At 47.4% G+C, this 15,277-nt stretch overlaps 1 protein-coding gene across 39 annotated transcripts in view; it reads right to left on the bottom strand.

Annotated features, from left to right (window-relative positions):
- The window catches only part of NFASC (neurofascin), a 70,923-nt gene that overhangs the window by 30,046 nt on the left and 25,600 nt on the right, over positions 1 to 15,277 (bottom strand). For 11 of the 39 annotated variants that reach the window (XR_014938622.1, XM_085526771.1, XM_085526784.1 and 8 more), the window contains exons 2-20: positions 14,568 to 14,732; positions 13,632 to 13,649; positions 13,240 to 13,345; positions 12,808 to 13,004; positions 11,971 to 12,093; positions 11,641 to 11,811; positions 10,021 to 10,071; positions 6,460 to 6,571; positions 5,709 to 5,893; positions 5,448 to 5,579; positions 5,043 to 5,186; positions 4,438 to 4,549; positions 4,175 to 4,341; positions 3,650 to 3,797; positions 2,893 to 3,017; positions 2,313 to 2,348; positions 1,579 to 1,680; positions 1,274 to 1,471; positions 250 to 320 (exon numbers count right to left, since the gene is read on the bottom strand). Coding sequence is in view for 38 of the 39 variants with exons in the window: in XM_085526771.1 (XP_085382897.1) it covers positions 250 to 320; positions 1,274 to 1,471; positions 1,579 to 1,680; positions 2,313 to 2,348; positions 2,893 to 3,017; positions 3,650 to 3,797; positions 4,175 to 4,341; positions 4,438 to 4,549; positions 5,043 to 5,186; positions 5,448 to 5,579; positions 5,709 to 5,893; positions 6,460 to 6,571; positions 10,021 to 10,071; positions 11,641 to 11,811; positions 11,971 to 12,093; positions 12,808 to 13,004; positions 13,240 to 13,345; positions 13,632 to 13,649; positions 14,568 to 14,661 (2,292 nt within the window). In the remaining variant the exon portion in view is untranslated. The remainder of the gene's footprint in view (positions 1 to 249; positions 321 to 1,273; positions 1,472 to 1,578; positions 1,681 to 2,312; positions 2,349 to 2,892; positions 3,018 to 3,649; positions 3,798 to 4,174; positions 4,342 to 4,437; positions 4,550 to 5,042; positions 5,187 to 5,447; positions 5,580 to 5,708; positions 5,894 to 6,459; positions 6,572 to 10,020; positions 10,072 to 11,640; positions 11,812 to 11,970; positions 12,094 to 12,807; positions 13,005 to 13,239; positions 13,346 to 13,631; positions 13,650 to 14,567; positions 14,733 to 15,277) is intronic. The other 28 variants (XM_085526778.1, XM_085526793.1, XM_085526786.1 and 25 more) reach the window with 7 other exon arrangements.

Raw genomic sequence — 15,277 nt, 5'->3', positions numbered from 1 at the left:
GAGCAGACTGCAAGTATTCCCCTGCTCCCCCCAGCCTGCATCAGTGATCTAGCACCTTTTCTTTGTCTATTTTTAAATCACAAGCCTTCTTGTTGGCACTAACAATTAATAGGTGTATCTTCTGCCGTCTCTCCTTTATGGTAGCTAAGTTTATGTGTGATACATCACACACACCAGAGATCCTGAGCTCTATCTTAGCATCAGGGTCTGTAATGATAAGATTGGATCACTGAACAAAGAAGAACTCACCGTCCAGGTTATCTCCATGTTGTTTTTTTGGGTCCCTGCTCCTTGAACTCCAGTTGGGTTAATTTCAGGTCCTGAAATTCACATTGCGAGAAAAAGAATAAATGAAATGCTGGGATAAACGACCAATTTTTTCTGGTTGAAATCCATTTATGATGCAAGTCAAAACTACTTTTCCATGCAGAAGTTAATGGCCTGATTTTCCAGAAGTTTCAAGTTCCCATTCAGGTTAATGGAACACAAGACTTTTCCAGCACTCTTGAAAAACCAGGACATTTATTTAGGATCCTTCACTTCTTTTTTTTTCCCTTTCTCTCTCCCCAAATCCTGTCCTAAATCTTTAAAAGACACCCATTGTGAAGCAAACCCAGCAGCCAAGTCTGACCCTTTAGAATAACCCGCAGCAAGAAGAGCAATGTCAAAACCCAACGCTAGATGCCAGCAGATATTGCAGAAGAGAATCTACAGAGGTCAAATGGAGTAATGCAGCAAAACTGCTGAGCTTCCTGTCAGCTTCTCATATGACTTTTCCCAAGTATTGTCCAATGCACAAAGCTCCGGGCACACACCAAAGACTGAGCCTTAGTCATAGACTGTGGCACACTTTACTCTGGTGTAAGCCTGGGCTCCTGCCCAGCTTTAGCAGTGGGCAATGAATTAGCAGTTTTGGAACAAAATGTCTCTTGCTCGTGGTCACTTTGCACTGGGAAGGCTGATTTTTCCAAGAGCTTCCTGTGGTCAGAAAGGATGAAAGATTTCTTTGAGAAAGCTTCTCTGTGTGGTGAAACTGGCCTTCATTCAATGGATTCTGCCAGAAGAACCACTGGGTAAATCAAAACCATTCAAGTCCTGCAGCTCTACAGGACATCCCTCAGAGCCTTGAGATGCAACTTATGTAATCACAGACCAGCACACGACTGTATGGACTGGCTCATCACTTTCTTGTGATTATACCCAATGAGGGGGAAAACTCAGCCCAAAGTGATGGCAGGATCCACCCCAAGCTGCTGCAATGACCGCTACTCACGTGCCCCGCTGGTCTGGTATCGTTCTGATGGTGTGCTGGGCAGGCTGCTGCCCACGTCGTTCACTGCAATCACCCGAAATTGATAGTTGACATAAGGAGAGAGGCTCAGGACGGCAGAGTTGACATTCCCAGGATACCTGGAGTGGTTGTGCCACGTGCCGGGTTGGAAACGATCCTCCTCAAACTGGACAATATAATCTGTGAGGGGAGGATAGAGGGATCAGAATGCAGCCCATCATGAGGATGTTTCCCCACACCCCACAGGAGAAGATTGAAGGACCTGTGGCTATAGGGCCGGCCCTGACCTGTGATGGGGCTGTTGTTATCATCACCAGGTATCCACGTCAGCTTCACGCTCCTCTCAGCCAGGTCTGACAGCTCCAGGTCCCGAGGCCGATCAGGTCTCTCTGGTGGTCAAGTAATGAGACAAATAAGTCTTAAAACATCCCAGCAGCATCCAATCCCACCCCTTCTCCTGGCCTGGACCCACAGGGGCATGTTTCATATCCCTCTGCTCTCAGTGTGTTTGGTTATTAAATACAAACATATTTATATATGCTCAAGTATTAATTGTGCCTTGCCTCATAATCTGACCTACCCTCTATATGCATTGACATTATCTGATGCTGGGAGCACAACGATGGCTTAGCAGGAGGGTATATGATCTTACAGCACACTACAGGCAACTGTTCAGAAAGTAATTGCAAATGGGAATGGGAAGGACACCAAACCTCAATGAAAATACGTACTCCATTATTGTACCCTGGGCACAATTCCACTGTCTTGTCACAACAAACAGAACTACCTCATGTGACAACAGTAACAGCAGCACCTTATTCCCAGGTAAAAGTCAAAGAATTCAACATGATTTATTTTCTCTACCCTCAGGGCTCATTTGCAGTTGACCATGACAACATGGAAGCACCATCTCCCAGTATGCTCAACTGTTACACCTTGATTTTCTGCTGGTGTTATTGGCAAGACAAAAAACAAATCAACTCCCAAAAGAAAATAAAGCAAATGAATTAGTGATGATTACCTTTAGGTAACTCTCTCAAACGGTTAGCAGGGGTTGCTGCAAGGTAAGACATTGGCTGTTAACGGTGTTAGTTTAGTCATTAAGCTTGGGTGGTGGAAGGAGAAACTGGTAAATATGAAGTCACACACAGTCACATATCCCACTGGGGGACCAGAGAGAGCAGATCTTTCCCCCAGAGACCCCCAGCTCTGCACACCTTCTTTCAGGTTTCTATTAGAAAGTTAATGAGCTATTAGGGGAAGAGGAAAGGAAACAAATTAAGCCCAGTCATATTATTAGGGATATGGGATTTGTATTGCATTCCTGCCCTGGTATGGCAGTGTGGGTCTATGCCAGCATCACCATTGGGTTGGGGGCACCATTAAAAACAGAGTTCCTCCTCCAGAATGGAAGGGGTCAAAAGCAGGGACTGATAGATTTGGAAGGTTTTCAGGGTAGATCTGGCAGTGAATGGGTATGAAGGGTGGGTTTCATCTCTGCTTTAGAGGACGTCCCTGTGCCCATAGATCACCCTTTTTGGTGTGAAATCAGCCTCTTGCAGTACAAATGAAGCACTGAGTGCACTGGGAGGACAGTTTACCTAGTACAGTGAGGTAGGCTTTAGCTGAGTCCTTGTCCAGCTCTGTGCTGGCCACACAGGTGTAGTCACCCTGGTCCTTCTCAGCTACTCCATATATTGTCAGACCATCATCTTCTTTCTTCATCCTTAAAGGGATGAAAGCAATAATCACACAACTGTTCCTAAGGGAATCATTGAAGTCGAGCTGTTCTCTGATAAAATACACAAAAGGGCCCAAAGAGAAGAGGAGCGCTTCTCGAGCCTGAAGATTTTATCAGCTGGGGATGCATTGAGTTATTCTTGGAAACCTCATTTTCTAAAGAATCAGTGAATTTGCTCTGGTATTTATATGGAAGAGTCACACTTGTGGGAAAGCAGGCTGACCTCTGACCAGCTCGTGTCCTGTGATGACATCTCATTATGTCACACGAAGCGATTCGGGCTGTGGAAAGGAAATTACAGCCACACCACTGGCAACAGATAAACATTAATTTTGGAGTAGCTTGTTATTAACCTGCCTGTTCTTATCAAGATGTCCTAAAATATCTGTAAATAAAGCCTAAGATCAATGTCTTGATTTACTGGTAAGTCAATTTTAACTGCTAGGCAGCCTCAGTATTATCCTCAGCTAATAATATTACAAGTATCAAGAACAGCCGTTGTCACCCAGATGGGAACTCAGTGTTTGTCCTTATTATCCCTGGTGCCTCTTGAAACAGATCACAGTGGGGGAATAGAAATCCTGGTGAGAAGACAGATGGAAGTATCCATCACAGACCTGTTCCCAATGTAGAGAGGAGCATCGTCCTTCAGCCAGGTGACCGTAAGCTTCAATGTTGGGTCGTGCTTCACACGACAGTGCAGGCGAGGCATGGAGCCCCTCTTTACCACCTGATCTTCGGGGCCTCTCACAATCCTGGTGGGGTCTGCAAAGCAACCCAAAGGAAGTATCAGCATGTCAGCTTGGAACTGGATCAAAGCTTAAGGACGGTGTCACTCTGGAGGGATAAACATGCACGACAGCTGCTTGCCTCTAAACCGCCTCTGATACAGATGCTTGCAAACAAACTAATATAACAAGCCATGAATTCGTGGTGATCCTTGAAAAAATACCAACTTTTCTGTCTCAGCAAACAGTTTTGGCTCAATGGGGAAAAAAGGAAACGTTCCTGAGTATGTTTTAGTGCCATCGGTTATTCCCAATCTATATTTTGTGTTTCTTTTTGCAGTGCTTATGGCATGTCACAGCTCAAGCTGCGAGATTCAGATGACCCAAGAGCTCTTGAACTCATTGTGCTCCTACCTTTGACTTCCAGGCGAACCTGGGCCTCCACTTTGCCCAGGATGTTGGTGGCAACGCAGGTGTAGATGCCCTGATCCTCCTTCCGAGCCATGCTCATCTCCAAGCTCCCGTTTTCATGTGCTTTGTAGTTCCCTCCATCCAGCATGTTCCCCTGGCCGTTCTTAAACCTCACAGCCATACAAAGTACTGTTGTAAGGGAAGAAAGAGCAGGAAACCGCCTTCCCAGCCCTGTGGGTGGGCAGGGGATGGGTTACAATCCTTACCATCGCAGGGTGGGGATGGGTGAACCGAAAAAGGGGCAGTCCAGCCTGGTCCTGTTGTACTGGATGACTTTGATGAGCTGGTTGCGAGGGGCCAGTATCCGTGGTGGCACATCTGCAAGCATCAAAGGTGACAGCTACTGAGTGAGAGGACGTGATGCTCTTAGTGGTCTTCTCCAGCCTTATCAAATCTATGAGACTCTATGACTCTGCACTGAGGTTCTCAAGACTTAATAGAGCTTTTCTATCCCCTTTCCAACCTCACTCTGTGAAACAGCTTCCCTCTCAGCTTCAACAGTGCTGGCTCACCCTTGCTTTGCTGACATATGACCACTAACTTTCATCCTGAAGCCCTGTTGCAGAGGCCACGTACCCACATAAGCCATTATCAGAGTAGCAAACAGCACAGAGGATATAGGGATAACTTGCAAGGAAATCTGAGTACAGGGCATTCATCTCCCACAAGAATGAAAGTATTAACCATCATTCTGCATAGAAAAGTGTTTCATGAGCTGATGCACTACTGGATTCTGATGGTCACTTCCTTTGAGGGAGTTTCCTTCCTCATTCACATGCATTAGGGCTCACCTGTCCACACAAGCACCTACCCAGGACACTGACAAAGGCATTGGCAAGGAGGTAGCCATGCTCGTTGGATGCATTGCATTGGTACACAGCACTGCTGCCAATCTGCGTGTCTCGAAACACAATGGTATCTCCAGCCACTTCTCTGCTTGGGTTGGGTGGAGCACCTTCAAAATAAGAAAGACAGAAAGGACGGGTTCCATTAAATTATAAATTAAAACTCACAGGACCCTACATTTTATTACACATCTTTCCATTTCAGCCCAGATAAAGAGAGATGGTGGCATGTTATGTGCCTCCAGAGACATGGCTCAGCTGGCCATGACTTAGACAAGCCAATACTGCACTGGCAGCTCTGGCTTCCATAATCAGCCACAAGACCCTTGGCTATGTTTTCACATAGGAGGTGCAGACTCTTCCTGGCTCACCTTCAATGGGCTCTCCATTCACCAACCACTGGATTGAAGGCTTGGGATTCCCATTGGCTCGACACACCAACCTGCCATCCTCACCAGGAGCCAAAATGAGATTCTGTGGCTCATCCAGCCAATATGGGGCAGCTTTAAGATACACAAACAGAACAGTTACACACAGAGCAAACTGGAGCAGATGGCCTCCAGAGATCCCACACTCCCCTCTCAGTTTCTGGCTGTGAAAGTGAAGGAGATGGTGAGGTAAAAGTGACGTACCCTTCACTCTCACCGAGATCGTGTGGCGGATGCTGCCCATCTTGTTGGATGCCAGGCAGAAATACTCCCCAGAGTCTTCTTCTGAGACATTGGAGATACGAAGGGCCTTGTTAAAGTTTTCCAGCTTGGTTTTGCCCGCTGGGAGTTCACCTCCTTTCTTGTACCACATGATGTCTGGTGCTGGTCTAAGGAGAGGGAAGGAGATAAATGCTCTTGCAAGACAAGAACAAATTTCCTAATATAAATCCTGCACTTAGAACCCTTCTAAACCCAAGGAGAAAGACCTCATGGATACCCTCTTACCTACCACAGCCCCTCTATCATGACCTGAGCATCACCAGATGGTGAGGAGTGGGATTCATGTCCTACCTCGAGGTTGGGAAGTGCTGCCAAAGTCCCACCCCATGCCCATGCACTCCTGCTGGTACACAGTAGCTAAACTACAAACATCCTCATCAGCACTTATTACAGTGTGGTAAAGGGGCACCAAGAGATCTGCAGCTTGCTGTAAGGACAAATATCATCCTTGGACAGCAAGTATCTGAAGATACCTCTTGCTCTGAGCAGTGCTGCAGAACTCAGCTCTCCTGTCTGCTTTCACGCTCCTACCCCCTCAGTAAGTTATGGGAATATTGTTAATAGTGGTTAATAGAAAATGAAGTGCATGCTCCCCCAGCACCAGCAATTCAACATTAAAGCTATGAGAGCAGCAGGGCTGCTGATGATCACCCGCTCCCATCGTGGTACGTACACTCCTGATGCAATGCACTCCAGCAAGAGGTCCACCCCACGGAGCACCATCTGGCTGCTGGAGGTCCCATATGGGTACATGAAGCTGGGTGTTGTTTCTGTTACCCCTCGGGCTAAGGTCAGCAGGAAAGAGAAACAACAACAAAAAACACAAAAACAGAGTGCTTTTAAATTCTCCTTCTCTGCAGCATTGGGAGGGTTCAGCAACAGGACTCACCCCAAAATATACCTGGAAACTAGAGAAGGGCTTAAAGTCATTTTTTAAGGTAAAAAGATATAGCGGAGAGAGGATGCTTGGCAGGCAGGGAGAAGACAGAAGAAGGATGGGAAGGGGGAGCAGAACCATGGGGATGGGGCACCAGGAGAGCCCAGATCCCCAGCAGGGCAGTGCCAACCCTACTCACCCTACCTCCAGCACAAGGCTGGAATCAGATGAGACATGGAGATACTGATGGACAGAACATTTAGTGAAGGACAATAGTGACAAATAGGCACAAGAAGGGTACATGAAACAGCTGAGCCATGGAGATCCCCATGGGATGTAGGATCCCAGAGCTCTAGCAGAACCACATAGGTTCCTACTCTTACTGGGAGCTGATGGGTCTGGAAGGATGGAGTGGTCTGGGGATGGAGCAGAGCTGGAGACATCAGGATGGGGCTGGAAAGTTTAATGGGAGACAACCAGGGGAGAGACAAGATGGGTCCCTACAGATACACACAGTGGAGGTCTCTTTGTGAGAGAAAAAAAAATTATTAATGGAATAGCTTCCATTAATAAATGGAATCATTACATTTGGATCAGTGAGGACAGTGTGGGATGAGATGGGCTTGAAAGCAGCAGTAGCGGAGATGGAGGTTATGGGATTAGGACATGGGGTGAGATGGGTAGGACTGACACAATCTATTTGGACAAATAGAGATATGGGGAAAGCCCACCCTGGGGCAGGAAAGGGCTCTTGGGGCCCTTTCCAGCTGTCCCAAATGCTTCATTAGCCAAATAAGCTGTTTGGGAAACCTCTGCCTCAGCTCTGATACAAAGAAAAGGGCTGGGAAGAAACAGGGGAGAGAGAGAGCAGAGACTGTTTTTGCAACTCAATCAGGAAAAGCTCGTGACCAGGCCCCTCAAGAGAAATTAAGATTAATAATAGTAATAAATCAACAGGAAGGAACCCATGCCTTCAGACTGACTCCGCATCACTGGGGAGCAGCCACACTCACGCACCACTCTGCTCCCACACACCCACGGGTTAGCAGCAGGAGATGCTCGTCAGAGGGTTAGTTAATTACTTGATTAATGGATTACCAGGGGCAGGCGTGCTGCTGTTTGCTCGCCTGCTTTGGAGATGCTGGTTTTCCTGGTTAGGATCACCACCAACGTAATACCCTGCAGATCAGTGCTGAGATTTCAGGTCTGTGTTTATCAATTGTTTTATAAGCGAATATGAGCTTTTATCCATCAGCAACCTGTAGCCCATGTGAATGGGCCATATGACTCACTGCTGACAAAAACCATTAACTTGGGGCATAACGAGAAGAGATAAGCAACAGCGCAAGCCGAATTTTACGAGCCATATATTAATGATGAACATTAAAACATAAGGGAGATAAATTAGTATGCTATCCACTTGTTTATTAAACCTAATGACAACACTGCTTAGCTGATAAGCTTTGCCTTAGCGCAGCACTATGAGTAAATATTTTGCTATTCCTAATGGGGAGGGGCCAGCAATGATTTGGGGCAGAGGTTCCAGCTCTGATCTCATGGCACTACAGCTGGAAGCTGTCAAACAGCAACTTCTCACTCCTCCGCTTGGGTGGAATGGACTGGAAGAATAAATTCTATGGCTATTTATTGGAAGCAGGGCTCAAAAATGTGCTCTGCTTCCAATATATCACTGCTGCTGCCCCCACCTCTGTGGAATTGGACTGCAAAAGGGGTATTCCAGAAGTTGCCTTTCCCCAACATCCCAACCTGACAGCGCATCAAGTTGTACATCAACCCACAGACTGTTTCTGCCATAGGCAATAATAGGAATATGTGCATCCATCTCTTTCCTCCTGCCCCGCTCACCAGCTTGACAACATCAAGGTTTGCACAGGTAAAAAAGGACAAAAGACTTGCCTTAAGAAGGTGATGAACTTCAACTAATAAAATTCCCAGTTAATCATTTTAGACCTTTTATCTCCCTTGACTGACATTCACCTCCCTTCTCCCTTAACACACCAATGCAGCAGGAGATGAAGGCGCCCCGATCTACACAGCAGCACCCCCCAACCCATGAGGACTGCAGAGACTGGATCATAAAGGCATTCCTTCCACAACACAACCATCCATGCTGCTCTTGGCTTGGAGGAGCTGTGTGTTGTGTTTAGAAGGGATCCCACCACTGTGTGCCCAACCAGGGAGGCCATCTCCCCCCATGTGCCTCCCATGGAATTCACAGTGATGTTAATTTTGCTCGTTTTACAGCCATTTCTATGAGTGTTGCAGACCATGCCCAGCCCATTTGCTGTCCCCACTTCCTCCAGTTCTGCTTCACAGCCTGAACTCGCAGAGGAACCTCTCACCCAAACCCCAACTCCAGCAGGGCACATTGTCCCATTGTAGAAGTACACGAGGAGTAAGGGAGAAATCCCCGTGTTTTGCAAGAAACCCACATGACAACGTAAGATCTGGATAATCTCAACCTTTTTGAGGCAGCAAGGAGCCCTCGCTCCCAGACAAAGCATGTGCTTCAAGCAAAGACAAAAACCAAGAGGACAATAGCTGCTCAGCACCACCTGAACACACACTCACACAGCACAGAGGGAAGAAATGGCAGATGGGCACAGAGGGAAACCCGCTGGTTCCTGGAGATGCTCACAGCAGTGCGCCCCATTCCCCCATGCAGACCCATCCTGCCTGTTTCACTTCATCACCTCCCCAACACCTTCCAGGAGCTGTGAGATCATGTGCCAGAACAACAGCTGATGGGATATGGCTAGTGGGCATGTTGGGGATGGGTTGATGGTTGGACTTGGTGATCTTAGAGATCTTTTCCAACCTTAAGGATTCTATGGCTTCGGGATGTGTTGACCCCACAGCGTCCAGAGAAATGAATGGCTGAGAAAACCAATTATTTGGATTTTTCCTCCTTGTGGTCAATGTCCATGCTTGGCTGCAATAGGTGTTCTTTCTGAATGCAGATAGAGGGGGATGGTGGCTCTTGTATCTCAATCAGGAGGACAAGGCGATGGAGTCAACCATCAGCTTTCCCACTTAGATCTGATCCTATTAACCCAAATATCTCTTGAGCTGAGCTCGGTGTATCCAATTAATTAGCTTAGCCCTCGATCATTTTAAGATGTCAAAACTCGGAGAGGATTTGGACTGCTGGGCTGTTCCCTGTCCAATTTATGTGACGTTTAGGGGACAAAGCACAGAAGGGACCACACGCACACATCAGGGCTGTGCACATAGGGACGCTGCCAATGCAGCCCACGCTGGGTTAGCACTGGGTCAGTCAGGTTAGGCATAGGGGGTTACAAATGTGAAGGTCTCCAGAAGCTGCTGTTGACTCACCACTGTACATGTCAGTGTGATTTCGTAAGGACGTTTCGTTATGGGGTTTCTCTGCAATAAACAAAAGACCGTGAGCATATCGAGTGGCATAAAGCAGAGGTGGGGAATAAGGATAGGGCCACATGGGGACCACAACCCCAAGCACGGGGCAGCAGAAGCAAACAGAGGCGCTCAGAGCCTGAGAAGACAAACAGCAACAGAGCACAGTGGTGCGGGAGGGGAAGAGAAGATTGCTTTCCTCCTACCAGACAGAGAGACAAATAAATGCGTGATAAGTATCACCTAATTTGATCATAAACATTTCCTTGAAGTGCTTTTCCTTTGGTATAAAGACACCGATGACAAGAATTAGTTGAATTTGGGAAGAACATGGATTATTTTTTTTTTCTCTCAGTGAGATAAGCGTGCCCCCTGTTATTTCTTTCCAGCACAAAGCACAGGCTGGATGTATAATGATGCAGAAAGGCACAGAGAGGGCAAAGAAATACAAATAATAACAACAATTAAGCTTTAAAAGCATAATCTGCTGAAAAACCCCTTTCGATTCCCAGGTAATTTAAGCAAATTGCTTTACATGCAAAAACATCAGCTCCTCATAACACACCCATCTCCCTTATTGACAATTGCTGACACTTAGGTGAGCACAGCTGCTAATTGCCAGCAGAGCTCCACTGGATAACAAGCAGAAGGGAGAGCGCTCAAGGCACAGCCTGGGGCCAAGACCCAGCCCAGGATGGATCCTGAGATGCTCTACAGGAAATCCTTCCAGGATTTCTTCCACATATTTGTCTGGAGCTGGACCAATACAGGCTGAGAATGTCCAAAACCCAAATGAGCACTTGGTTTTGCTTGCCACATTGAGCTTGTGCTCATTCAGGGTTCAGCCTCTCAGTATGAGGCAAATTTAGGCCTCTTCTCAACCAGATAACAAGTAATCAAAGGGCCCATTTGTACTTGTGTTGCTGCTTCTTATGCTTTGCACAAGGAGAGCGTGATGAAGTGCAGAATTCTCCAAGCCCAGCCTGCTGCTCACATCACACCTCAGTCCCAGGTATCAGAATGCTTTAATAGTTACCTCCAACTAAACAACAGATGAAGCGCCTGGTGCTGGGACTTGGGAGCCAGTGTTCCCAGACCCCCGATGCTCTGCTCCCCCTACTTCCACCTCCCAGAACTGATCATCAGCTCCTGGTCACTGTGAGCCCCAAAACTTGATGGTCAGCAATAAACACACAGTCCCAACATGCAGCACCACAGGGTGTCCCCATAAACCTAAACCTGCAGCAAACCACGTCTGTCTCCAGCTTTTCATATTAGGGGAAAATCACTTGATATTGCACTTTTCCTTAAAGATGGAGGGAATATCCCATCTGTGTCCATCTCAGAAACTCAGTAATACCCACACTGAGCTATTTCTGCAGCCCTGGGTCACTACAAGGGAACAAGCCATGGATGGAGTCACTCTGAGTCCCATCAGTTCTTAACCAGACTCGTATCCTGATGAAAACAAGGGAAGACACTCTATTCCCTGGTAGGACTCAGCACTGTCAAGGACTGAAAGGAGAACCCTTCCCAAGAGGTTTGGAGAGCTCAATCCTGGATGACAACCATGACACTTACTGGTTTTCACCTTGAGGGTGAAGGGATTTTTCTGCTGGATGGTGTGGGTGAAGTGGAAGCGTGCATTGCAGCTGTAGTCAGTCTGAGCATCCTGCAGCATGACATTGGAGAAGTACAGGTCACCATTCTGGCCTTGGGAGACACGCTTGTCCTGGTGGATGGGCTCCATGGCTGTAGGGGAAGAGGCATTCATTTAACCAGAACACATAAAGGCAAAAAGCAACTCCCAATTTAAGCCACGCATGGGTACAAATTTAATTATTTCAAACCAACACCGCAGGTGCTTGAAGGGAATGAGGGTTTATGATGGGAAAGGTTTCCCCAACTCACAGCTGCTCATCCAGAAGATGACAGGAGGAGGCAGACCGGGAGGCGGGTTGCACTGCAGGCTGAGCGGAGCACCTTCATCAACCTCAATGACATCCACCTTCTCCTTGGGCCACAGGGGAGATCCTGCCATGAGAATCACAGCACTGCATGAGGAAGGCAAGGCATTCACTCTGCAGATCTCCTCCCTTCCCACCGGACCTGACCTGGTTTCAATGGAATGGCCTTAATGTAGGGAGGGAAGCCTTATTTCTGTGCATGCAAGTCTTATGGGGAGCAGTTGAGAGAAATGGGATGGTTCAATCTGGAGAAGAGGAAGCTCAGGGGAGACCTCATCTCTCCCTACAGTTCTGAAAGGAGGTTGTAGTGATGGGGGCAGGCCTCTTCTCCCAGGTAACATCAACAGGATTAAAAGTAATGGCCTCGAGTTGCACCAGGGAAGGTTCAGGTTGGATATCAGGAAAAAATGCTTCTCAGAAAGAGTGGTCAGGCACTGACACAGGCTGCCCTGGGAGGTGGTGGATTCACCATCCCTGGAGGGGGTCGATAACTGTGAAGATATGGCACTGAGGGTCATGGATAGTGGGCATGGTGGGGATGGGTTGGGGTTGGACTGTGTGACCCTAGAAATCTTTTCTAGCCTTAGTGATTTTATGACCTTGACACAGACAATGGATGATAGAATCACAGGGTTGCAAGTGACCTTAAAGACCACAAAGCAGGCTGGGATATCTGAGCACTGGGATGTTATCTGTGTTTCTATTACAAAGCATCCACAGAACCATGGAATGTCCCGAGTCTGATTGCTGGTGCTCACCCCACACCACCGTGCTTACTCACTGGACACCTGGAGGTGGATTTTGTTGGACAGTGCAGTGCCAAAATCATTCCGGGCAAAGCATTGGTACTCGCCCTCGTAGTCATCCGGCCTCCCACCCCCATGGAAATCGATGACCAACGTCCCCGATCGCCTCCTCATGGACACTTTGGGGTCCTTGGCCACATTGAAGAACTTCCCGTTCCGTGTCCACGAAAAGCTGTAAGCATAGCAGAGAGATTTGTGTGGTGACTGTGGGGTGTATTTACCTGGAGAGAGCCTTCGTTGGGCTACACAAGTCAATGGTTAAATTAGTGGCAGTTGGCATCTATAGAGCTGGCTTTAGGGACAGCGTGGCCAACTCAGATCTGCTGTGCTCAGGAGCCCCAGCACCTTCAGAACCAATGCTAACAAAGCTCAGAGTTCCTGTACTAGAGCAATTCTGGGGCACTTACGTGGGAACAGGATTCCCTTTGGCTTCACATTCAATGAAGATGTTGTCCCGGGGGTCAACGATGTAGTCCTTCACAGACTGCTTGGTGATGGTGGGGGGCTGAGGCACTGCAAAGCAAATGGCAGTGGTAAGGTGGGTTGTATAAGGAGGAAGAGCCTCTCTTTGCTCTCCTGTAGCAGATGTCACCAGGATTCTGGCACCTTCCCCAAGCTGGCTGTGCAGTTTGTGGTCCAAAAACCTCTGAAATCAAAAGCATGCGTAGGGTGCATACTATTTATCATTATGCAACACATAAACCTTGCACCAAGGCACATGTGGCACCAGCCCCAACCCCTCATGCCATTCTGGACATGCAAAGGACACCACCATGTTCACACAGAAGGCAGCACTTACATTCACTCTGAATATTTGCTGTTATTTCCAGTGCAAGCATAATGAAAAAGAAGAAAGAAGGGTTAATCAAAGGGCCAACCCCGACACACGTACATTGTGCACATAAACATAAATACAAAATACTGTGATTGTAGGGTCTGCAAATCCTACATACAACTGATGGAACAATTTCAGCATGTCCTACTCCTCCTACTTACAGTTATATATATGAGGAGACACTGTTGAGCACTCGGAGAATAATAGAATGATAGAATATCTTGAGTTAGAAGAAACCCATAAGGACTATTGAGTCCAAGTCATTGTAAGCTGCTAATTGCCTGTGCAGCCTCTGGGAGCTTTGGGTGTCTAAAGAGGGCATGAAATGAACTCTAGTATACCAACATCCATAACCCACATGTAAATATATAGGGAACAAAGTTATGTTCATCCACAATCATTTGGAACTCTCACTCAATCTCACACAGATAAGCGATTGCACTGGGACCCCCACCTCAAGCTTTCAGTTGCACAAGTATTTATTTCCCCCTCAGCAAATCAGAGCTTTCCTACTCTCTTTCTTTGCATTGTTTCCAAAGAAACCTGGTGCTTCAACCCAAGTACAGACAGCAGCACAAAGCAGTGCTTTTTCCACTAATGCATCGCTCGCTGGAGGATTTCTGTACGTTGCACTGTCAGAGTAGATTCCCTGCAGCTACAGGCTGATTATTATTAACAGCCTCTACAGGAGGAAGCTGGGACACAGAGAAATTATGAAACTGGTATCCAGACGAGTAGCTGGAACGGAGCCTCTGAGCCATGACTTAGCAGCTCGCCCTCAGTACAAACCCTCATCCCAAGTGCATCCAAACAAGTCATGCATTTCCAATGCAAGATGCTGCGTAGTAGAAAGCCCATCCCCACCGTGCTCAGATTTAGAAGGGGGAAACCAGAACTTACAATCCAGAGGGACTTCAATGGCGCTGATGAGGTGGTGGAGGCACAGAGCGAATGCGATCCCTGCGCAGGTGAGCTGGTGGCTGTGCAGGACCATGTTGGATATCAGGATGATGCTATGACCTCACCTGCTCCCCCAGGGAGAGCTGATGGCTGTTGGGTCCTCAGCTGCAAAACACACAAAGCCAGAGGTCAGCGCTGTTATGTCCTGCCTTTCTCCTCTTGGTAACTGTGGGGACAGAGAGTTTGCAATCTGAAAGTGTTCATGCAGAGGGACAGAGGGTGTTAATGGTGCCAGAATTAGTTTCCAGGTCATGTTTCCATTGTTCAGCCCATGGTCACTGTCCTTCCAAGGCCTTCTTTGTTCAGTCTTTATTGCTACCTGTGCTTAAACCCCAGAGCTTCACTGGGTTCTCTCCAAGGAACGATGGAAACTTACCCCAAGAAGTGAATGCAGAACCACTGATAGGAGAAATATTAAGGACTATTTGCTGTTTTACAGGCCCATAGAAACACAGAACCATGGAATCACAGAAAGATTGGGTTGGAATGCACCTCAAAGACCACCTCCTTCCAACCACCCCACATGGGCAGGGCTGCCAACCAATAAATCAAGCACCAGGCCAGGAAGCTGACAAGACCTTCAAACAGTAAAACCCAGCTTTCATTCTGGATTCAAAACTAAGAATTGAATTCCATGGAAGGAAGCACTA

Source organism: Coturnix japonica, chromosome 38 (assembly GCF_054131305.1).
Source record: "Coturnix japonica strain WE chromosome 38, WE-NBRP24, whole genome shotgun sequence".
NCBI classification, from domain to species: domain Eukaryota; kingdom Metazoa; phylum Chordata; class Aves; order Galliformes; family Phasianidae; genus Coturnix; species Coturnix japonica.
This window is presented reverse-complemented; position numbering and strand designations above follow the sequence as displayed.